This window comes from Pristis pectinata, chromosome 31 (assembly GCF_009764475.1).
Source record: "Pristis pectinata isolate sPriPec2 chromosome 31, sPriPec2.1.pri, whole genome shotgun sequence".
Lineage (NCBI taxonomy): Eukaryota > Metazoa > Chordata > Chondrichthyes > Rhinopristiformes > Pristidae > Pristis > Pristis pectinata.
In genome coordinates, this window is record NC_067435.1 from 17,259,160 (window position 1) to 17,284,044 (window position 24,885).

The following is a 24,885-nucleotide window of genomic DNA, read 5'->3' on the forward strand; positions in this document are numbered from 1 at the left end:
TTATCACATGCTCAGGACACAATTACTCATGAAGGTAACAGAACCAAAAGTGTCATTTTTATTTACACAGCAAGTGGGTTGGGTTTGGAACGCACTGTTATGGTAGTAGTGGATTCAATCGTTGCATTCAGCTAGGAGCTGGATAAGTAACTGAAAAGGAAAAAAATGTATGACTACAGGGAGAGGGCAGGGGAGTCAGTTAGATTGCTCTTGCATTGAGCTGGTATGGACTCTATAGGGACAGTGGTCCCCTGCGCCGTAAGGAATGCCATGGCCAATAATGCAGAAGCCTAGTACAGTAAAGGAGATAAACAGTTCATTCATTTTTGGTGGCTTCAATCATGGATCACTGTTGACCACTAAATTCCCCTTCTTAACAAACAATGTCATCGGACGTTTAGCACCCAGCAGGAGTGAAGTCAAAGCCTCATGTAATAACTGTTATCATTAGGCCCAAAAGATCCGTATCTATATTTATGCCACGAGTTTCGTTCCCGTCTGCTTTTTTCATGTCACCCCTATGTGTTTCGTGTTATGAACTCAGTGAAAGTCCCTTTAAGATAGAGAGTGTGTGTGTATGTGTGTGTGGGGCGTGCTTACGTCAATAGAAGATAAAGGACGTAATGACGTTGTTGAAGAAGTCAGAAGGAGAAGGAGAGAGAGAGAGAGAGAGAAGGGAGAGAGACACCAGCCTGCTTGTTTTCTCTATCGATGGATGAGAAACTATAACTGTGTCTGCCACTGAAATCCATGTATGGAAGTTGGAAGTAATCTAGTGGAGTTCACTTTGTTGCTGACCTGTAGAAGGAAACAGGTATTTGTGTGTGGACGACCACGATTCGGATGCTTTTCGGGGTGAGGAAGTCACTACCGAGTAAACACTGAAGTGTCGTTTGGGTTCCATCGTGGAACATTTGGATTTCGTATTTACTCTCTCTATGTTTCTCTACGTCTACGTCTTATCTTCAGATAACGGTGGTTGTTGAAGAAGCCCTTGCTCATGTTTCACCTTATGGCTTGCGGAACTGAACTTTAAGAACCATTCTGGAACTGGGAGTTTTGGACTTTGTCACACACACACACGACGAGTTTAGTTTTGGGGTTAACGTTCGAGGTTTAACATTTTTGAATTCTAACATACTAACATTTTTACTTTTATTTTACGTATTATCATAAGTAGTGATTAATAAAATAGTTTTTAACACTGAATCATGCTCAGTGTGTTTCTTTTGTTGCTGGTTCGTGACAAAATTGGGGGCTCGTCCGGGCTCCAATCCAAGGATTTTTGAGTGTCGACTGGGATCGTTCCCCAGATTGACGAGATTTGTTCGGGATTCAATCCAAAGATTTTTGAGATGGTCTGATAAATTCTTTTTAATTGGCTTGTGTGTGTGGAAACCAGCAGCAATGGATATTAAGGCATTTTTGGAGTCACCAACCCAAAAGGGATTGGAGGTGGCGAAAAAGGATGATCTGATAAAGATTGCTACAAGGTTAAACCTTACAGAAGTAAAGCAGTCTATGAGAAAGGCAGATATTCAGAAACTGATAGCTGGCCATTATGTGGAAAAGAAGGTGTTTGAGAAGGAAGTGTTAAAACAGTTTCCTGGCAGTGAAATAGCAATTTCTGAGGCACAGGTGCAGCTGGCAAAGATAGAGGCTGAACGAGAGCAAACCCAGTTAAAGATAGAGGCTGAACGAGAACAAAAGAAATTTAGAAGCTGAACGAGAGCAAAAGAGATTAGAGGCTGAACGAGAACAAACCCAGTTAAAGATAGAAGCCGAACGAGATAAATTAGAGGCTGAACAAAAGATAACTCAGATGAAGTTAGAGGCTGAACGGGAACGGGAACTAATTCGGTTAAAGTTTGAGGCAGAGGAGAAGGAAAAACAGAGGCAGCATGAGTTACAAATGAAGCGAAAGAGTTCGGAATCTGATTCTGATGATGGTTTTTCAGCCAGCAGGGAGGTTCGATTAGTCCCTCCTTTTGAGGAAGATCAGGTTGATCAGTATTTCCAACATTTTGAAAAGGTTGCTGTGAGTTCAAACTGGCCAAGGAAAGGATGGGCTCTCATGGTACAGAGTGTGATTAAAGGTAAAGCTCAAAAAGCTTATTCTGCTTTGTCTGCTGAGGATGCAGCTGATTATACCAAGGTAAAACAAGCTATATTGAAGGCCTATGAATTGGTACCTGAAGCTTATAGACAAAAATTTAGAGACTTGAGGAAATCTGCAGACCAGACTTATATGGAATTTGCCAATGGAAAGAGAATATGTTTTGAACGATGGTACATGGCTAAAAATGTAGATGGGGATTTTGATAAATTGAAAGAATTGATACTGGTGGAGGACTTTAAAAGATGTGTTCCAGCTGAATTAACAACATATTTAAATGAAAAGGCAGTGGAAACTTTACAAGAAACTGCTAGGCCGGCAGATGATTATGCTTTAACCCATAAATCCAAATGGGGACAACCTAAAACCTTTCAAAAGAGTTACAAAAACAATCCAGGTAAACCAGAGATTAAATTGGGAGGTAATCAAAAAGGAAAAGATGAAAAGAAGCCAGTGCTGGAGAAACCTGTTGAGCGTACTTGTTATTACTGTAGGAAACCTGGCCATGTGATATCTAATTGTGCCCTTTTGAAGAAAAGGAAGGAAGCTGTGCCCAATGCTTGCTTTCAGGCAATTAAAAATCGAAAAGGTTTAGGAGATGCTGTTAAAGATCAGTCCTTGCAAGAGGGAAAAGCGGAAAAGTTGGAGGAGGTGAGAAAAGAATTCCGTTCTTATGTATCAGAGGGTTTTGTTTCACTGAATGATGAGTCATCCCAGGTGCCAGTGAAAATTCTTAGAGATACTGGGGCTAGTCAATCTCTCTTGCTGGACAGTGTTTTAAATTTTGGTGAAGAAAGTGACACTGGTGAGGTAAATCTAGTGCGAGGCGTTACAGATGACACCATGTCTGTCCCTTTACACAGGGTGATTTTAAAGTCAAAGTTCGTAGAAGGACCAGTCGAGATAGGGATAAGACCTAGTTTGCCAGTGGAAGGAGTTTCTTTGTTATTGGGAAATGACCTTGCAGATGGAGAAATTGTTCCTGTGGTACGGTTAACGACCAAACCAAGGATTGATGAGTCTGAGAATGATCCAGATGTTTACCCATCATGTGCGGTGACTCGAGCTAGAGCTAGAGAATTAGCCAAGACAGACAGTCCGGTGCAGTCTGATGTGGTTCCTTGTGACAGTCCTAAACAGGAAGAAAATTATGATGCCTTATCTGAGACTTTTCTGTCTTCACTGGAGGATCAACATCCTTATAGTGAGCCTGAATTTAAAGATTTGTCTTTGTCGAGGAAGGAGTTTATGGTGGAACAGACAAAGGACCCTGAGTTGACAGAATTGAAAGAAAAAGCTCTCTCATGTGAGGAGATTGAAAAAGTGCCAATTGGATACTATGTCAAAAATGGAGTGTTAATGAGGAAATGGAGACCTCCTCATGTTCCTGTTACTGAGGAATGGGAAGTTATTCATCAGGTTGTTGTTCCAAAAGTTTATAGGGATGAAATTTTAAACCTGGCTCATAGTATGCCTTTGGGTGGTCATTTTGGTGTGAATAAAACTGTAGGGAAGATCTTGAAACAATTCTATTGGCCTGGTTTGAGAAAAGATGTGGTGATGTTTTGTCGAACCTGTCACACATGTCAGATGGTAGGTAAACCAAATCAAAAACCCCCTGTGGCTCCTTTGAAACCAATTCCTGCTTTTGGTGAACCCTTTTCGAAGGTGATTGTGGACTGTGTTGGCCCATTACCAAAGTCTAAGACTGGAAATCAGTATTTGTTAACCATCATGTGTGCCACTTCTAGATTTCCAGAGGCAATACCCCTTAGAAATATTAAGGCCAAGACGGTGTCAAAGACTCTTTTAAAATTTTTTACCTTGTTTGGTTTGCCAAAAGAAATCCAATCTGATCAAGGTAGTAATTTTATGTCAATTTTTTTTCAACAAATAGTCTATGAGCTGGGAGCAAAGCAGATTGTATCATCTGCATATCACCCAGAATCTCAAGGAGCTCTGGAGAGATTTCATTCTACTCTCAAAAATATGCTGAAGACGTATTGCTTTGAAAACACAAAGGATTGGGACGAAGGTATCCATTTACTTTTGTTTGCCGTTAGAGAATCAATCCAGGAGTCAATAGGATTTAGTCCGTTTGAGCTTGTATTTGGACATAGGGTGAGAGGACCTTTGGAGTTGTTAAGAGAGCAATGGGTTAATGAAGAAGTGCACTTGAGTCTGTTGGACTATGTCCAAAAATTTAAAACTTGGTTGGAGAGAGTCTGCCAGCTAGTGAGAGAGAATTTGAAAACCAGCCAGATAAGAATGAAGACATATTTTGATAGACGTGCTCGGCCTAAGACATATTTTGATAGACGTGCTCAGCCTAGGACATTTGCCCTAGCCAAAATAATCCCTTGCAATCTCGTTTTTCTGGACCCTATGTTATTGAATCTCGAGTGACTGATTTAACATATATAATCAAAACACCAGATAGACGCAAGAAAACACAACTCTGTCATGTAAACATGCTAAAACCTTATTATGAGAGGGATTCAGTTGTGGCCTTGGTGGATGATGTAAAGGTTGTTTCTAGAATGCCTGATGTTGATGTTGAGGAAGGCCAATTTAGACCAAATATTGTTCCATCGAGACTAAAAACCCAAAATATCCTGGAGAACCTTGAAACGACGTTGGACCTTTTACAAGTTTCACAAAAACAACAGATGAGAGAATTAATTTTAAAATTTAAAAATCTGTTCCCAGATGTTCCAAACAGAACATCGATAATTACCCATGATGTTGATGTTGGGGATGCAAAACCAATCAAACAACACCCATATCGAATGAATGTGGAAAAAAGTAAACTTGTTGATCAGGAAATAAAATACATGTTGGAAAATGATATTATTAGACATTCTACTTCAAATTGGAGTTCGCCCTGTGTTATTGTACCTAAACCTGATGGAACTGTTAGATTTTGCACAGATTACAGGAAAGTGAATGCTGTATCGAAGTCAGATGCTTACCCTATTCCTAGGGTGGATGATTGCATAGATAGAGTGGGAAAGGCAAAATTTCTTACAAAGATTGACCTATTAAAAGGGTACTGGTGTGTTCCATTAACAGATAGAGGAAGGGATATTTCAGCCTTTGTAACCCCTTCTGGATTGTATGAATACAATGTTTTGCCATTTGGAATGAAAAATGCTCCGGCAACATTTCAAAGAATGATTAATTCAGTGATTCATGGGTTAAAACATACAGATGCCTACATTGACGACTTAGTGACTGGGAATGATACTTGGGAAGATCACATCTCTGCATTAGAAAGGTTGTTTGAAAGACTTTCCGAAGCTAACCTTACAGTTAACTTGGCTAAAAGTGAATTTGGCCATGCCACTGTGACGTATCTTGGTTATGTTGTAGGTCAAGGCAAGCAAGCTCCTGTTCAGGCAAAAGTTCAAGCAATATCTGAGTTCCCTATTCCCACAGGTACGAGGACTGTTAAAAGATTTTTGGGAATGGTTGGATATTACCGAAAATTTTGTAAAAATTTTGCTGATATTGCTCTTCCCCTAACTAATCTTCTGAAGAAGGGAGTAAAGTTTGTTTGGACAGATTCTTGTCAAGAAGCATTTGAGAAGCTGAAAGCCATTTTATGCTACCATCCTGTGCTCAAAACACCTGACTTTGAAAAGCCATTTTCATTAGCAGTAGATGCCAGTGATGAAGCTACAGGAGCTGTGTTATTGCAGGAGGGTGACCTTGATGATATTGACCATCCTGTAGCTTACTTTTCAAAGAAATTTAATGAGCATCAAAAGAATTATTCCACCATAGAGAAGGAATTACTGTCACTTGTTTTAGCCTTGCAACATTTCAGTGTATATGTTTGCACCGCTCAGAAACCATTGACTGTATATACAGATCATAACCCATTGGTGTTTCTGAGCCGAGTCAAAAACAAGAACAGAAGGCTGTTAAACTGGAGTTTAATTTTGCAAGAGTTTGATCTCATGATAACTCACATTAAAGGCAAAGATAATGTGATTGCTGATTGTCTTTCCCGATGTTAAATGGGAAACATGTATCTGTACTAATCTGATAGTCTGTAGTTGTGTAGCATGATAATTATTAACATTACTAACTGTAAGCGCGGGTAAATTTTTCTTGGGAAAAGTTTTTTTTAGGTGGGAGGTGTTACGGACTCAGTGAAAGTCCCTTTAAGATAGAGAGTGTGTGTGTATGTGTGTGTGGGGCGTGCTTACGTCAATAGAAGATAAAGGACGTAATGACGTTGTTGAAGAAGTCAGAAGGAGAAGGAGAGAGAGAGAGAGAGAGAGAAGGGAGAGAGACACCAGCCTGCTTGTTTTCTCTATCGATGGATGAGAAACTATAACTGTGTCTGCCACTGAAATCCATGTATGGAAGTTGGAAGTAATCCAGTGGAGTTCACTTTGTTGCTGACCTGTAGAAGGAAACAGGTATTTGTGTGTGGACGACCACGATTCGGATGCTTTTCGGGGTGAGGAAGTCACTACCGAGTAAACACTGAAGTGTCGTTTGGGTTCCATCGTGGAACATTTGGATTTCGTATTTACTCTCTCTATGTTTCTCTACGTCTACGTCTTATCTTCAGACAACGGTGGTTGTTGAAGAAGCCCTTGCTCATGTTTCACCTTATGGCTTGCGGAACTGAACTTTAAGAACCATTCCGGAACTGGGAGTTTTGGACTTTGTCACACACACACACGACGAGTTTAGCTTTGGGGTTAACGTTCGAGGTTTAACATTTTTGAATTCTAACATACTAACATTTTTACTTTTATTTTACGTATTATCATAAGTAGTGATTAATAAAATAGTTTTTAACACTGAATCATGCTCAGTGTGTTTCTTTTGTTGCTGGTTTGTGACATTCGTTACACACATCCAAGCTAGTCCTGTCAACTACACATCGAAGTGTAGTTGGTTCCACATTACTTTAACTGTTGTATCGCATTGCTTTGTATTCGTGGCCTCTGATTCTGGACTCCAAACATCTCTTCTGCTGTATTAAATTCTTTCAGAATCTATAATGGAGACACCCTTCATTCTTATCTCAAGAGAAAGAAGCTCTGACCCTTTTCTGATTGGTACAACCTTTTAGCTCTGCTATTATTCTTATTCTTATTGTTACGAACCAGCAACAAAAGAAACACACTGAGTCATGATTCAGTGTTAAAAACTATTTTATTAATCACTACTTATGATAATAAGAAAAATAAAAGTAAAAGTAAAAATGTTAAACCTTGAACATTAACCCCAAAACTAAACATGTCGTGTGTGTGTGGCAAAGTCCCAAACTCCAAGTCCAGGAATGGTTCTTAAAGTTCAGTTCAGCAAGCCATAAGGTGAAACATGAGCAAAGGCTTCTTCAACAACCACCGTTGTCTGAAGATAAGACGTGGATGTAGAGAACATAGAGAGAGTAATTACGAAGTCCAAATGTTCCACGATGGAACCCAAACGACACCTCAGTGTTTACTCGGTAGTGACTTCCTCACCCCGAAAAGCATCCAACTCCACACAAATACCTGTCTCCTTCTACAGGTCAGCAACAAAGTGAACTCCACCGGATTACTTCCAATTTCCATACGTGGATTGCAGTAACAGACACAGTTATTGTTTCTCATCTATCGATAGATAAACTAGCAGGCTGGTATCTCTCTCCCTTTTCTCCTTCTCTCTCTCTCTCTCTCTCTGACCTCGACTGACTTCTTCAACAACGTCATTACGTCCTTTTACTTCTGTTGATGTAAGCATGCCACACACACACACTACTAACTCTATCTTAAAGGGACATTCACCGAGTCCGTAACATTACGTACCAGCAACAACAGAACCACACCAGCAGTCGGTCTCTCTCTCTCTCTCTCTCTCTCTCTCTTCTCCAACTTACTTCGACTCACTGAGCAAAACAGCCAGCACGTTGTTATCTTCTTGCTGTCTTGACAACACCACACACCCACCACTACTCTACTGTCCAGGTGCCTTAAAGGGACCTGGCTCATAACAATATTTTTTCACCTTCTCAAGTATCTCTACGTTATTTTAATAAATGGGTACCAGCACTGCTTACAGTACTCAACCAGAATTCTAAACACTCAGCATGTTCTTGAGCACCACGTTTGTCCATAAATTCTGTTTTTAATTTTATCTTCAAAAGATTTTTTTGTGGCCTTGTTAATTTATGTTATTATCTTTTGCAATATCCATAATCTTGAATTTCTCTGCTCCATTAAGTCTTTCAGACAAATCCAATTTTTTTTCAAATTTAGGATTTGGAAGTCATTGCAAGGCCAGTATTTATTTCCAACACCTAATTTCCCTTGAGAAGGTGGTGGTGGAGACTTGAACCGCTTCAGTCCTTCTGGTGAAGCTACTCCTAGAGCGCTGCTGATTAGATACTGTGCAACTTAGAGGGGACCTGCAGGGGGTGGTGTGCACCTGCTGTCTTTGTCTTTGGTGATAGAGTTTGTGGGTTTGGGAGGTGCTGTGAGAGAAGCCTTGGCAAGGAAGTGCAGTGCATTTTGTAGGTGGTAGACACTGCAGCTATTGTGTGCTAGTGACGGAGAGAATGCATGCTTAGAGTGGTTGATGAGATGCCAGTCAAGTGTCTACTTTTTCCTGGATGGTGTACTCCAGGCAAATGGAGAGTATCCATCATGCAGTTGAGTGTCTGGTCACTATTGACCCCCAGGATGTCAACGGCAGAGAACTATAGCATGGAAACAGGCCCTAGGGCACTCCAAGTCCGTGCCAACTATTAAGCATCCATTTACACTAATTGTACATTAATCCCATTTTTAAAATTCTCCTCACATTCTTGGCAAAGAAATTTGGTTTGTCCCCTTTGACTCTCACCAACTTTTACCGATGCACCATAGTGCAAGTGACAATAATAAAGCAATACCAATACCAACGGTAATTGCATGTGAGGAGAATTAGAAAATTGGATTAGTATAAATGTCAAGTATACGCATTTAGACTTCATCTTGTTGGAGATGGTCGCCGTCTGGCACTTCTGTTGTCATTTATTCAGCCCATGACTAAATGTTGTCTAGGTCTTGCCGCATGTAGGCATGGCCTTCTTCATTTGCTGAAGAGTTATGAATGTTGAACATTCCACAATCATCAGCGAACATCTTGACTTGTGTGGCTGCCTTATTCTTCCCAAGTTTTACCACCTCATATATTTATACATTTCCCTCTGTGTTAACCTCTTTTAAGACTGTACTCTGATTCCCAAGAACAGTTTATGTAAATAATGATTAACAATGATCCTGCCATCGTTCCATTACTTCTCACCTTTTGAAAGCAAACCTGAATATCCAGTCTCCAACTCTGCATTACAATAAACCTATTTTGTGGGCTCAAGTCTCTGGTGTGGAAGTTGGTATCATGACATTCTGACTTGTAAGTGAGAGTGCTATCCTGTGAGCCAAACTAACAGTGGCACATTTAGTCAAGGTCTGCTGAGTTAGTTGATCCTGGGAGGGGATGGAGGGAAAAGATGGCAATGCCACTTATTTATTCAGCCCTTGAGGAGCCCTGTTTTTTTTTAAGAAAGAAAGAGTTTATAGATAAAGTTATTCTTTTTACAAATACAGTTGATCTCTGCTCATTTTAGTAGTGGGATGGGAGGAGCAGAGGGGTAAAATCAGAGTTAACACTCAATTCGGTAATAATAACCCTAAAGTATAAGCATTTGCAGTATTGAATCAGGTCACTGGCTCTTGTCCAGCATGCAGCTGAAGGATGTACTCTCAGTCATACCCCGGTGATGTGCTTTTCCAGTAGTGTTTCACTCACCATTTTACGCTGCTCTTTTTGCCATTGCTCCTTGAATTCTCGTCGTTGTTTTTCCACCTCATTTTTTTTCATCATGAGCGGCTGTTTATTCAGAAGTAAAAAGGAGAATCAATTTAAAAGAAAACAGCTTCTTCAAGAGTTTGTGGGCAAATGTGTGCATGCTTTCCCATCCCCTCCCCCCTCTGGTTCCATCTGACCATCATCCCTCCCTCATACGGTTCCACCTATCACCTACCAGCCTCTGTCCCACTCCTCATACTTCTGTAATATTGGCCACCTGTCCTCTTCCCTCTTAGTCCTACGTAGGGTCTTAACCCAAAACATCGACAGACACCGTTTGCCTCCAAGAGTTGCGGCTTGGCCTGCTCAGTTCTTCCAGCGTTATGTTTTTTTTGTTCTAGATACAGGGAAAATATTCTCAATGGTTGGAGAATCCTGCTCCAGGGAGCACAACCACAGGATATGGGATGTGTCACTTAGAACAAAATTCAGGAGAAATTTCTTCACTCAGAGGGTGGAGAACTATGGAATTCTCCACCACAGAAAGCAATTGAAGCCAAGTCATTAAATATATTTAAGAAGGAAATGTATTTTTAATGCTTTTTTTATATATAAAAGAAAAGGATTTGGAGAGAAGGTGGGAACAGGTATTGAAATAGATGATCAGCTGTGATTGTGTTGAATGATGGAGCAGCACTAAGTAGCCACTCCAGCGCTTATTTTCTATGTTTCTACAATTGTCATCACCATCTTGGGCAAATACAGCAGCAGCCTTTTGTGCTTACCATAACAAACAGGTACATAACCAGTGAATCAAACTCTGATGTCTGATGAATAAAGGTTACCAGTGAAACTGAGAACTTGCCCGCTTTTCTTTGAATAGTGCAGGGGATCTCTTACATCCACTGTAGAGACTGGATGTGTCCCAGTTTAGCATCTCATTTAAAAGACTGTACTGCAACAGTATGACACGTCTTAAATACTGCCTTGAAGCAGAAACTCAGGTATGGAACACAGAGCCTTTGGGCTCACGGTGAAGACCGCTACTACTGAGCCAAAGCAATTCTCAAATAGGATATCTTAAAAAGAAAGCAGCTCGAGTGGCTGATTGTGGTACAAATTATTATTCGTTGTATTTCACTTAAGGAGAGTGATGAGGTGTGACATTGTGCGTTACAAATTGTGAACCTTTGCACTCATAGCACGTAGCTACCGGAGTAAGGACATAAACACTAGAGGAAAATGGGCGGCGTGGACTCGTTGGGCCGAAAGGGCCTGTGACCACGCTGTAAATAAAATTTAATTTAAGGAAGGAAGACTGAAACCCGTTTAATTTCCTTCTATTACCCTGCTAATTGGGTAACAGTAAATGGCTATAGACTATATCATAACAAATAATATGTGTCATTTCGATGGAAACAATGTAAATGTTAGTGATGAGAGATTTGGAATCTAGGTTCAAATTCACCAGTCCCTCTCCAAACATGCTATGCTTCTCAAAAGCCAAATCTCAAATTATTCACATTATGTGCCAAAATTTTATTTTCCACATCAGTTCAACTTGACAAAAGAACAGGATGGAATTATTTTCCATAATAAAAGGAATGGCTAACGGTTTATTCAGCAAAGGATCTTTTATGAAGTGTGTGGTTAGGATTGACTCAAAACACTTTTTCTATTTTGAGGGGAAATTCAACACTAAGGGTGGATTTCCAAGGGTAGTACAATTAGAATTTGTGCTGACATCATTACTCAGAGTGGTTAGAATGGGGAACTTGTTTCCCCAAGGAATAAGTGAGGTGAAAAGCACAGATGCATTTAAAAGGAAGCTTGGTTAAACATTTGAAGAAAAGGAACAAAAAAAAAGCTTATGAAGTTGGGTGGGAGGAATCTTATATGGAGTATAAACACTATCATGACCAAATTCTTTGCTGTTTAAGGCCAAAGACCAAGCAATAAAAGAGGCAAATTTCTAAGCAATACTATACTATTTGTTCCAACTATTGGAAATACAAGCAAGACAGTCACCAAATTCCTCACCTGAGTGTATTTACTCTGTTGCAGCAAACTCATGGTTTTAATTGTCTTATCTCCTTGCTGGATGTCATGCTGCAAGGCCATTGTGTAGGTGTATTGGAAAGGCATGAATTTCTGTTAGAAGAATATGAATCATTTGTGAACATCTTCATCATTTAATCACTCTCTGTAAATTCCAGAAGCTTCGATGTGCCACAATTATTCTGTTACAAGGCCATGAGTTTGAACATTAATCCAAAAACAAATGTTTTGCAGATTGACATCTCAATACAGAACACAACTTTGTGGTTTAATTATAGAACAATCTGATTTTAAGACAACAGTTGAATGGAGCAGCTCAGACTGACCAGGCAACAGGCTCTGGATCATATCTTTTCCCAGCCTGGGTGTTAAACACCACTCCTCAATTCCAAAGCCAAGCTGGAATCTAACCAGGAGAGGCACATACGGAAGGTCCCAGTAGCAGCCTGGAAATGGTTCAAGTAAAGTATAGTGATAGAGTCATCCAGCATGGAGAGGTCCTCGGCCCACCAAGTCTGTGCTGATTGTCAAAAACCCACTTTATCCTCCACAAACTCCCATCAACTTCCACAAGATTCTACTACCCACCTACACAGTAAAGGCAATTTACAGACCAGTTAACCTACCAATGTGCACGTCTTTGCAATTTAGGAGGAAACTGGTGTGCCCGAAGGAAACCCACGCAGTCACAGGGAGAACTTGCTAACTCCACACAGAAAGTGCCCAAGGTCAGGATCAATCCCAGGTCACTGGAGCTGTGAGGCAGCCGCTGTACTAGATGTGCTACCTTACCCTCATTGCTGGTTAAGTGTAAAATGTGACTGGGACACTGGGAAAACACCCACAGAGATCGGATATTTCCTATCCATGGAATCTCTGCATGCTCTCTCAGGAATATGCTAATGTTTTAGTTTAACATCTAATCATAAAGACGGATTCTTTGAATGTCATCTTAGTTGCTGATGCTTAAGTTATTTTAATGTGAGACTTCAACCCATGATCCTCTGACCTGGAGACACAAGTACAGCCCACTTATCCACAGTTGCAGTGCAGTTATTCTTGTTGATTCAAAAGCAAAATAATATGAATGCTAAAAATCTAAAATAAAAACAAAATAATCAAAACACTTGGGAAAAGACAGGGCAAATATATTTTAGGTCAATAACAACTTCTGAAGCAATGGGGCTCATGTTTCACCAAGATGCACATGGATCTAATAAGTCCATAACTCGGCTACTAAATTTAGCACGGTGAAGGAATTCTTGCAAGCATACTTGACGATTATTTAGTTTTTATTGTGATTTTGAATGCCTTTGAGTGTCAAAGGTACATATGCTGTGAGAAGCCTTGCACTACTCTGTGCCATGCCAATGAGCTGGAAATCAGCCTCCCAGTAGAAGACGGCACCTTGGACCGGACCGTGCTGATAGAAATCAGATGACTTGTGATTTTAAGGTAGCAGAAGATATCCCATTAACTTTGTTTCTCTCTCCATTGATGCTGTCCAACCTGCTGAGTAGTTCTACATTTTATATATTTGCTTCTGGTTTATAGTCACATCACAAAATACCACAAACAGCATCATGATGTATTGGAAATTAATTTATTCTTGGTGTTGCCCAGAACCCCATTCTCTTTGCAATGACACCCTGGGAGGGGTTTTGTTTGCATTCACCAGTCCGTGAGGGGTTTCCTGTGACAGTGTTGTCCAATGACGTGAGTGATCAAACCAACTAGTTAAGGTGAATTTGAGTCATAGACAATAAATAAATAGAGGACCCCAAACAACCTACTGAACACATCAGTTGTACATCATTGCACAGAACACCTTACCTCTTGGTTGATCAAATTCTTGCTTGTTTCTGCCATTTTAATTATGTTCTTCGAGAATTCAATCTCTGCAAAACAAGGACATTGTCAGGGGAATGGCAACATTACTGAAGGAAAACCAAATTATCTCACCTATTTCTGTTCTGTTATTACATGGAGAAAATGGGTGTATAGTCAGGTCACAAATCTATAGAAGTATAGATATTTCTGTGACTGTGCCATCACCATTGAAAGAACCAAGGTAGAGTGGTGTTACAAAACATGCAGTAGTTAGACCCATCATGCTGCAGACTTTATAGGGAAGTAGCATGCAGTTTTTACCTGACTGGTCTATGTCAGTGTTTTGTTTCTTATCAGCAGTTCCTTCCGCCCCTTTCTTCTTCACGGATTAATCTACATCATGACTATCTTGAATTTATTAACCAAATTTAAGAATCATCTTAGGCAGAAGACAACAACTTTTCTTCCTGATCTGTGCAGAGTTACTGATCTTATTTTTTGCCACAGTAGGGAAAGAAAGTGTCCAGGATTGAGGGAAGGAGATAAACTTCGTCAGCGTCAGAACTGCTGTTCAGTGACCTCTCCCTGTACGCAGGAAGTGGACAGAATCGCCCTCAACAAGTAAATGAAATTCAAAAAAATTGCACATGCTGAAAATCTAAGATAAAAATAGAAAATGCTGAAAATACTCAGCTGGTCAGGTTGTATCTGCGGGCAGAGCTAATGTTTCAGTTTGAAGACCCTTTGTCAGAACATGAAGGGTCAGATGAAGGGACTTCGACCTGAAACATTTACTCTCTTTCTCTTCCAACAAGTGCAGCCTGACCTGCTGAGTATTTCCAGCATTTTCTGTTTTTATTCACCCTTAACAGGGTTTGCTGTTCCAATCATATTCTGCTAGGTTTTTCCTCTTTCTGGAGCACAAATATGAAACACCAGGGAAAGAGGAGTTACCAGAGCTGGGCAGGAATATAAAACTCTATAGGGGGAGAAAAGTGACATTACCTGTAATAAAAGGAGATGACCAGATGTCTCACTAACAGCGGGATTATCTGGCTATTAAGTCCCATATCCCAGCATCTGATCAAGATGCAATCAGGGCATCATTTGTGTCAGTTTTTCACCCTTGCCATTTGAATATTTTGGGTGACCAGAGTATAATGAAAGTTTGCACTTTAATAAAGAACATGTGTGCACATTGTGATCAAGAGAACACATATCTTTATTAGTCACATGTACATTGAAACACACAGTGAAACACATCTTTTGTGTAGATTGTTCTGTGGGCAGCCCGCAAGTGTCGCCACGCTTCCAGCGCCAACATAGCACGCCCACAACTTCCTAACCCGTACGTCTTTGGAACATGGGAGGGAAACAGAGCATCTGGAGGAAACCCATGCAATCACTGGGAGAACGTACAAACTCCTTACAGACAGCAGCTGGAATTAAACCTGGGTCTCTGGCGCAGTAACAACGTTACGCTAACTGCTACACTACCATGCCTTAATGTGAAGCAGGGAACAAATGCACATGCTGAATTACCAATTTTGCCTTACAGCAACATGCCGATTAATGTGCGGTTGTCTGTCTCCCTTCTCACTGACCCAATGCCAGTCCTCATCATAATGAGTACTGATCCATGGCCCATCTGTCCGTTCTCGGAACACAGCTTTTGACTGTCCCTCCTGTCCCAGAAAATGATGTATCCTAAAAGTTATGGCTGGAATGTCCAATAACAGAGTGGCTTGGCTTCTTCTTTCCATCCTCCACCACAGATCTGCAGGGCCCATCAGCTGCTTCAGCCTAGCACGTTAGAAGGTTCTTGGGCTTTGTACTGGGGAATGATTCCCTGGGTTTATAGAACTTGGGATCTTGACAGTATTGCAATAGGGTTGCTATTAGGCTGGAGGGCTCCTCTGACCTGTTAAGGCTGTGGAGAAGTCTGGATTTTGTCAGAGTAGAGAAGTTGCTTTCCCACAGTCTGGTGAATATGAGGTTTGAGTCATTGGTGGATTCCTTATTCCGTCAGCATTGAGGGAAGGAAAAGTCCCGTCCAGATAAGTGACATTTGCAAAACTACCTTTTTTTTAAAAAACAGATTTCTTTATACTTTTAATCTACTCCCAGATCTTTGACGCAGGAAATCTATCACTACACCAGTGATCTCTATGTCATCAGTTAACTTAGGAGCTGAACATTATCCTGGTCCTCTCACTAATGAGAAGGTATTGGTGGGTCCACTGAAACAAAAGCTATTCAAGATCTAGAATTGGAACTAGAGGTAGGAGTGAGTTTCCACGAAGGCAATAGTCATGGAATTGAGAAGCTGGGTTGTATCAGTCTTAGATCAACTGAACTCCAAATTCCAAAGAACATTCCAAAGGCCTTAGCATAAATGTACATAGTTCTAATTAATTGGTTATTTTCTAACAGTAACAAAAAATGGTCCTACATTATACTTAGATTGCCCTTTACAGAACAGCTCTTTATTTATTGAACACCATACTAAACAAAGATTGAAGTCTCTCAAGTTAAAGGGAGTTCTTTCTGGTGAGCTTGAAAACACCAAAATCCCCGTCTCCCACTTTCTCAATACTTCTATGCCAATTATTCAGAGAACTTGCTCAGCATATTATTAGAGCAACCAGGCTAAGTGCACATTTCTTTTTATTATATCTCAACTGCTCCCCCGCCACCATCACTTAAAAAGAAATTCCTGTTTTTCAGTTCCTAGTTTCTAGTTCTGATAAATGGTCATCAACCTGAAACATAGACTATTTCTCTCTCACCCAATACTGCCTGATTGTAGTATGAAAGGCCAGGGGTCAGATGACAGTGACAACACTACTGACCCCCATGGTCAGATGATAGCATTGCCTATCAAGTCGGAAGCTACACCCCTGTCAATCAAGGGTCCGGCTCCGCCCCACCCATTAAAGAGCACACCTGAGGATTGGCTCGTAACCCACCTTTGTTCTTGACCCTGATTCATTGGCTTGTTTCACCTGAATGGCTCCGCCCCAGCTACAGCCCTATAAAAGATGGCACACGTGGGCTCTCTTCCTCTCTTCCGATTGCTGCTGGGGTCGAGACCACAGGTGGGAGGGTGCACTTCCACAGGGGGCTAGGAGCGTCCTGAGTAGATTCCCAGTAGCGTAGAGCCGTTGTTTGTCCCGATTCAGGGGGTCCAGACAACGTATTTGTTCGTTCCCTGATTGTTTGTACTAGTCCGTTTTGTGTGTGTGTGTGTGTGTGTGTGTGTGTGTGCGCGCGCGAGTGTGTGTGTGTGTGTGTGTGTGCGTGTGTGTGTGTGAGAGAGAGAGAGAGAGAGAGAGCGTGTGTGCACTTCACCCCTGTTGCGACTCCCCCCCCCCCCCCCCCCAGTTTCACGATCACCCTAGTGCGAGTGTGCGAGGGTGCATTTGTTCCTTCACATTCTGTACCTGCGTCAGTCTTTGTGAATAAAGTCCTCCTTTTAAAGTACAAAGACTGTGTGTCCAGACGCCTTTATCTTTAAGATACCAAAAGGACCTTTCTCATAACACTGATCCATTGAGTATTTCCAGCATTTTCCATTGTTAGTTTGGAGTTCCATATATGCAGCTTTCTAGTTCTGGATCCCTATTTTGTACTCTCGCTATCTGGTCACCCTAAGGTAAACAGATATCTCCAATTATTTCCAATAGGAGCTTCCACTGGCCCCCACCCCATCCTTGGGTCACCTCCAGCATAAATACTCCAATCCTAGGTAAATAAGCCAATTTCACCTCAGAGAAATCCTCAGTCTCCCAACCCCATAATCACGTCCTGGTTTTCATCCCTTGTGGTGTCCATTTGTCCTTATGAGGACAATGTTTCTTGCTCAACCCCTCAACCATCACTGGAATCAGCTAACCTCAACAACAGTTGAAGCACTGGGACTGTGCACCATGGACACGTGAACAGCAGAATTCTCCCAGCTCTGCTGAATTAATTGGGAGAGAACCTCATAGGAATAATAGGCTTTTGTGAACTACTTGAGGACACAATATGGGGTACCAGTCCCTCTTAATATTATTACAGTCACAGCTCTTGCAACACAACAACAATCTATTTATCTGGCAAAACGTGCCATACGCTTTTCAGCAGTTTCATCAAACAAAATTTGACTTTGAGCTACCAAGGTAGATATTAGTGCCACTGACCAGCGCTTTGATCAACAAAGTGGGTTTTTAAGGAGCATCTCACAAAAGGTTGGAGCAGTTCCAAATCTAGGGCTTTAACAGCTGGAGGGACAAACGTTGTCAGTGGAGCAGCAGTTGGAAATAATCAAGAGATTAAAACTAGAGGATATCAGTGAAGAGGCCAAAAGCACTTTGAACTGCACATTTGTGCTGCCTACAACTGCAATGCTCAGGTTTCGGAGTAACTCACACCCATCCCACACTGACAGACACTGCTCTAATTGCCGTACCACTTTATTACACATGCACAGCAATTGAGAAATGACAACCGTCAGCTATCATCCTAGTGGACAGAAGGAAGCCATTTTGCACAGAACCTAAATAAATGGCTCTCCAAATGGGAGACAGCCAGTTCAGGCCCATGTTGCTGGTGGCACTGAAACAGCCCTCAATCTCCCACATAGGCAGGTATCCTCTGGATCTTTATCATCAGTTCCACTCTTAATGCAATGAACGTGTTAGAAACATAGAAACATAGAAAACCTACAGCACAATTCAGGCCCTTCAGCCCACAAAGCTGTGCCGAACATGTCCCTACCCTAGAAATTACTAGGCTTACTCATAGCCCTCTATTTTTCTAAGCTCCATGTACCTATCCAACAGTCTCTTAAAAGACCCCATCGTATCCACCTCCACCACCGTTGCCAGCAGCCCATTCCATGCACTCACCACTCTCTGAGTAAAAAACTTACCCCTGACATCTCCTCTATACCTACTCCCCAGCACCATAAACCTATGTCCTCTTGTGGCCACCATTTCAGCCCTGGGGAAAAGCCTCTGACTATCTACCCAATCAATGCCTCTCATCATCTTATACACCTCTATCAGGTCCCCCCTCATCCTCTGTCACTCCAAGGAGAAAAGGCCAATTTCCCTCAACCTACTTTCATAAGGCATGATCCGCATTCTAGGCAGCATCCTAGTAAATCTCCTCTGCACCCTTTCTATGTTTCTGCATGTGCACTGGCCACAAATAGCCCTATCTGCTCACCACAACCACATTTTGTTTTGTTTGTGTGCCTTTATCATTGCAGCATCTCAGAACAAAGCTGTAGACCATCACGCTGCACAGGGACAAAAACCAGCTGAGGAAGAGGAAGAACAGACAGTTTCCTTGTGTCATACACTGGAAAGCACCAGCTTTGATAGTGGGTAAAGAGGCTGGGTTTAGAGAAGGAGAAACACCTGGATCTAAGGGGAAGCTAGTGGGAATGCGCAATATTACTGGCTTGGCAGAATATGAAGGGAAAGCACATATAAGCAGATTGATGGGATGGATATCCAAATGCTTGGCGCACTTCCTGGATTGCCTGACAAACAAGTTGCAGGAGATGATGAGAAGACCACATAATTAATCCCCAACCTCAGCAGTAGTTCAAATGGAGCCAAGAAAACATCACTTCCACGCTCAAAGTAGAATACATTTCTGTGCCAGCCAGCATTGACACTTCACGGTGCAGCAGCTGAAGGAGCAGGATTCTCTATCCATGGAGATACAGGCAGGCACCATCCAAAGACTCTCATGCCCCAGCAGACTCTCAGGGTACTAGCACTTGGGAGCAGACTGCTGTCATAAGAAAACAGAGAATGCCACCTAGAATAGGTTGCTCTCAAACGGAAGTAAATTGCTGTTCTGCACAGAGTACTGACAATGGGGAGAACATTGCCATCACTGAGCAGATTGCTGCATTGTAGGATTTGGTCACTGGTCATGGGTCTACAGCTGTCATGTAAAACGTCATAGCAGAACTGTAGATTGTTGCCTGACTATTCCTGGGAGAGAATCATTGGCATTGTGGAGTGAGAAGGCGCTGTCCTCCAGGATCAGCATGTCTTTTCCGACGACCTGTTTTCAGGCTATACTGGCCATCTTCCACTCTTTCAGTCCAGATGAAGGGTCTCGATCTGAAACATCGACTGTCCATTTTCCTCCACAGATGCTGCCTGACCCGCTGAATTCCTTCAGCAGCTTGCATTTTGTTCTCAGACAAGATCCTTGCCTTTGCTGCACAGGTAACAAAACCAGAATGCAGCTCATCGTGATGAGATGCTGCAGTCAGTAGCTGCCCTTTCTGGGACAAAAGCTCATCACGTTTGTCCATCATAGTCACCTACTGTTCTCCCATCAAATGACAGGGAGCGGCTTCCCAATCTGGCAGCAGTAACAGAGGCAGTATTACAAAGGAGGAGATCCACCAAGCTGAGCTGGCAGACACACAGAAGTGTTAGGCAAAGTGATATATTTGATCATTTGTTTATCCTTTTTAATTAAAACCTTTTCAATCATTCAAGTGTCAAGAAGCCAACGGGAGTTCCAGATTGAGTGATGTGTGGCTTAAAAGAGGGATCAGTATATCCCACATTGGTTTCCTTGTGAGGCAAAGCATTCTGTTGAATGTTCTTGAAACGATGGATGATATTATCAACTTATTTCCACTCCCTTTCATTGTGGACGTGAAACAGTAGCAGGGTTTTGGGAGCCTTGTGGTAGGGACATCATGTCACAAACTGTCGGGACCAGCAGTATTTATTCTTCATAGTTTAAGCCACATATCTCTAGCATTCAGAGGAAGCACGTGCTAATGTCCTTTTCCTGGACCCAACCTATTGCTGGGGATTCAATTTTAAGTCAGCTGTTGCCATTCACTGTGTAGATATCAATAGCTGAAGCCAGTGTCAGTGCTGTCTGCAGGTCATCCAAGCTTTGCATCCTCTTCATTTTGCACCATTTCGGAGATCAGCAGAAATGATACCTCAAGTCTTGCACGAGATGAGTTACTGGAATTGTTCTTAGTTTATCTCCTCTCAAGCCCACATCATGTCACGATGTGATCAGCTTCAGAATCTTGTCTGACCAGGTCACCAGCACAAGGATGACTATTTCAAAGTGCTTTGCTGCTCACGTTTTTAAAAATGCTGGTGCAACGGTGGTCTAATGTTGCCAGCGCCAGTTCTGATGCAGGCTGTGATTAAAGGTGCAGTCATGCAAAGTCAACATGTAAATCCGATGATTTTCGATCGGCACAGAGTTGCGCGGTTAATGGTCCATGAATTAAGTTTAGCTGGTCCAGACCTGTTCCAATTGCAAGGCTAACTAGATCATGTACTGCTGAGAATTAGCTATAACTTTGGCGGTTTTAAAAAATCATGAGGACGGTGACCAACAATTACATTGCTAATTCCTAGAATTCCAGGGTACTGCTCCATCAGTCACAGCACTTTTCCTCCTGAGTGAATCCAAGATTGAAATCTGTAAAATCTGTGTGAATCCACATTATTCCTACAACTGAATTGTCTTTTCTGAGGCATTAATATCAAGGGTCCTGCTCACTCACTCTGAGCCATAGGTACAGACTTGCTTCTGAAGGCAGACTACTTTAAAAAAAAACATTGTACATCTGTCACTACGTTTTTCCCCAAAACGCTTTGTTGTTTAGTGGTTTCAGTAAAGTTGTGTCCTTCACTGTGTCCTCAGGGTGATCCTGCTGAGCTTTTCAAAGTTGAAAGATTTCAGAAACATTTTCATGTGTCTCTGGGAGTTGAATTAAAGAATGGTACCTCTACATTCACTTGTCATGGTTTCTTGGCAAATTAATACAAATGGCTGGTATTGTGGGTGCAGCCCCTCAGTTGCATACTTACAACCAGCCTAGTGGCAGATTACCCTGACAGCAGAGCTTCCCTCTTCGCCACAACTATCACCCTTTGCCACCTGCAGCCAAGATCTTGCTTCTCCTCCTCCTCCACTTACTGTTATTGGAGGCCCTCTGGTAAAAATTTGCTCTCCTCGTGGCGAAGTTGTTTTAGCAAACAGTGGTATGAAACTCTGTCTGGTGCATACTGGAAGACTCCACTGGAATGGTGCATTCTCCACTAAGCTCTGGACTCCATTTTTCCTGTTTCTTCTGCTCTGTCACATCTGTTCTGAGGCATCTTCCTTGTTCCTTAACTGTGGCTTCCCCACTGCCTTAATTGCCGGCATTATTAACCACATCTGCTCCATTTCCTTCACTTCTGCTTTTACTATCTCCTCCCACCCAATCAGCTTCCACATAAAACAAGTCCTCTGTAATTTCCACTACCTTCAATGAGATGCCAGCACCAGAGATGCTCCTCACCTCCCGGCATTCCAAAGGGATTGCCTCTCTCCAACTCCAAGGTTTAATTTACCGTCTCCAACAACAGCTGCTCCTCACAGCACCTTCCATGTAGCTGTAGGAATGTGACAATCTCCTCTCCTCATTTCTTCTCATTATTCAGGAGTCCAAACACTTCTATGTGATGCAGTGATTCCCTTGCACTTTCTTCCAATTAAGAGCATTCAGTGCTCACAATATGGTCTCTGCATTGGGGAAACTAATACAGATTGAGTTGATCCTCAGCTCCAACTGCCTAGCACTTTAATTCTCCATCCCACTGCCACTTTGACCTCTCCACCTTAGGGACTCTTGCACTGTTCCAGCGTAGGACAGCGTCTCCTCTTGACTAGGCACATTTCAGCACTCAGGATCCGAAATGAACTTCAGATAACCAGCCTTTCCATTTCGTGTCAGAAATGGCCATTTCTCATGCAAGGTCATCTATCTCCAATGTTAACTTTTTCTCTCTGTCTGACTTGCTGAGTACCTCCAGCATTCTCCTGTTTACTTCCGACTTCCAGTGATTGCTGTGTTCTGCATCTTACAATCCCAGTATGGTTTTTTTTCTCTCTGCTCCCTTTACCCTCCTCCAGATAGATCAGCTACGATAACAAGCCTTCCCCATCCTCTCGCACAGCACCAACAGCAGTGCTCACATCTGGATTTTCTGTTCTCTACTCTTTATCACAGAGGGGTCGAATTGAAAAAGTAGAGAATTTATGCTAAAAACTTGTATCAAACCTTGGTTGGACCACAGCGGAGTAATGTGAGGCAACAGAAAGATTGCAAAGATACTTTACAAGGACGTTACCAAAAACATGAGGGTACGCACAACAGGAAAGGAGAAAACTATTGAGAAGAAGGTTGAGTGGTGACCCATTAGAGGTCATTAAAATGATGGAGTAGATTGAAAGTGTTTCCATGTGGGAACAGCATAACTCAAGGCCATCATTGTAAGATTGTCCTCAATTACATTCAAAGGCAAGTCAGAAGAGAATCACCACCACAAGGAGTGGTTGAAATGAATAATAATGCATTTAAATGGTGGTTGGTCAAAAGCAAGGGAGAAGGGAATAGAGGATGACCCTGATGATTTAGATGAGGAAAGATGGAAGAGATTGCAGTGGAACAAAAATGCCAGCGTGGACTGGTTACACTAAATGGCCTGTTATATATTCTATGAGACGCACAAGAATCCATAGCGATTTTTCCACAGCTTCCAGCAGTCCCTTTTAAGGAGCAGTGATCGGCTCCAGCAGGCTTCTGCCTGACAAAGGAGATGCACCCTCCACAACAAGCACAGAACCTTCATTTAGATCAATGCTGTTTTCAAGGACACATTTTATTATGCAAATAACACTGACGGCTAAGTCTACTGAATCTATTTTAACCTCCACATGTTTAATAGAGGCACACAGGCCCTTCAGCCCACCTCGTCCATGCTGACCATCAGGCATCCATTTTTACCTCTTGCATCCCCATCAACTCCTCCCCCCTACCGCTGCTCCAACTCCTCAAAGGAAACGTGTGTGAAGCCCCCCTTCCTTCCTATGTGTTTAAACTTTATATGTGTCTGTTAAACATCAAGTTCTGTTGTCCTGCCCACTCATGTTTTTGTATCACTTATTCTGTGATTACTGAGCTGTCTCCCAATATTCACTGTCCCTCCCTGTTTGGCACTGTCTGCAATTTTGAACACTTTGCACTGAGTTGTTGAATTATAAATGACTGCAATCATAACCTTAAATGCACTTAAATGCACAGCACTTTCAGAATCACCCTCCCAAAACTGGTCTGTTTTCTCTCTGTGCTTAAAATAAACAGCAACCAACCCTTCTTCCCTTTCTCGCTTTGAGGAAATGCAGTATGGCTTTCCCTAAAATGACACCCCAGCAACCATCATATTAATTTTAAAACTGGCATTAGTCCAATGTGAACAGAGGTACCATGAAACCAATCAGTGAAAGGAACCATGTGCAATCCGAAAACACCAAATTGCAACCCAAGTAAGGAAGAGGAAAACATAACAGAAAATGCTGGAAACACTCAGTAGATCAGGCAGCATCTATGGAAGATGAAATAGCTAAATTTTCAGGTCGTCAAGTTGAGTCATTCATCGTCATGTGCACAAGTACAGTGAGGTACAGGTACAATGAAAAAACTTGCTTGCAGCAACATCACAGGCACGTAGGTTCAGACAACACACAGAACATAAATCATACATGAAAAACACGATGCTGCTGGAGGAACTCAGCGGGCCAGGCAGCATCTGTGGGGAAAAGCAGGCGGTCAACGTTTCGGGTCAGGACCCTTCTTCGGGACTGAAGAGAGGAAAAGGGGAAGCCCAATATATAGGAGGGAAAAGCAGAGCAGGGATAGGTGGACAAAAGAGGGGAGGTGGGGTGGGCACAAGGTGGTGATAGATGCAGGTAAGAGATAGTGATAGGCAGGTGTGGGGTAGAAGGGGAGAGCAGATCCACTGGGGATGGGTCAAAGGTAAGGAGGAGAAAAAGGGGGTAGAAAAAAGAGGTAGGCTAGGAAAGGGAAGAGGCATGACTGGGGGTGGGGGTGGCGGTGGGTGTGGGGGGGGGATTACTTAAAGTGGGAGACCTCCCCCCCCACAAACAGTGAATTCGCCCGCTTTAAGTAATCCCCCCAACAACACCCCCCAACCACGCCTCTTCTTTTTTTTCCCCTTTCCCAGCCTCTCTCTCTTTTC

The 24,885-nt window shown here is 42.2% G+C and overlaps 1 protein-coding gene across 2 annotated transcripts in view; it reads right to left on the minus strand.

Annotated features, from left to right (window-relative positions):
• LOC127585048 (GEM-interacting protein-like) overlaps nucleotides 1-24,885 on the minus strand; it is a 106,708-nt gene that overhangs the window by 27,535 nt on the left and 54,288 nt on the right. For both annotated transcript variants that reach the window (XM_052042183.1, XM_052042184.1), the window contains 3 exons: nucleotides 13,808-13,872; nucleotides 11,957-12,067; nucleotides 9,917-9,997 (listed from right to left, as the gene is read on the minus strand). In XM_052042183.1, the coding sequence (XP_051898143.1) occupies nucleotides 9,917-9,997; nucleotides 11,957-12,067; nucleotides 13,808-13,872 (257 nt within the window). The remainder of the gene's footprint in view (nucleotides 1-9,916; nucleotides 9,998-11,956; nucleotides 12,068-13,807; nucleotides 13,873-24,885) is intronic.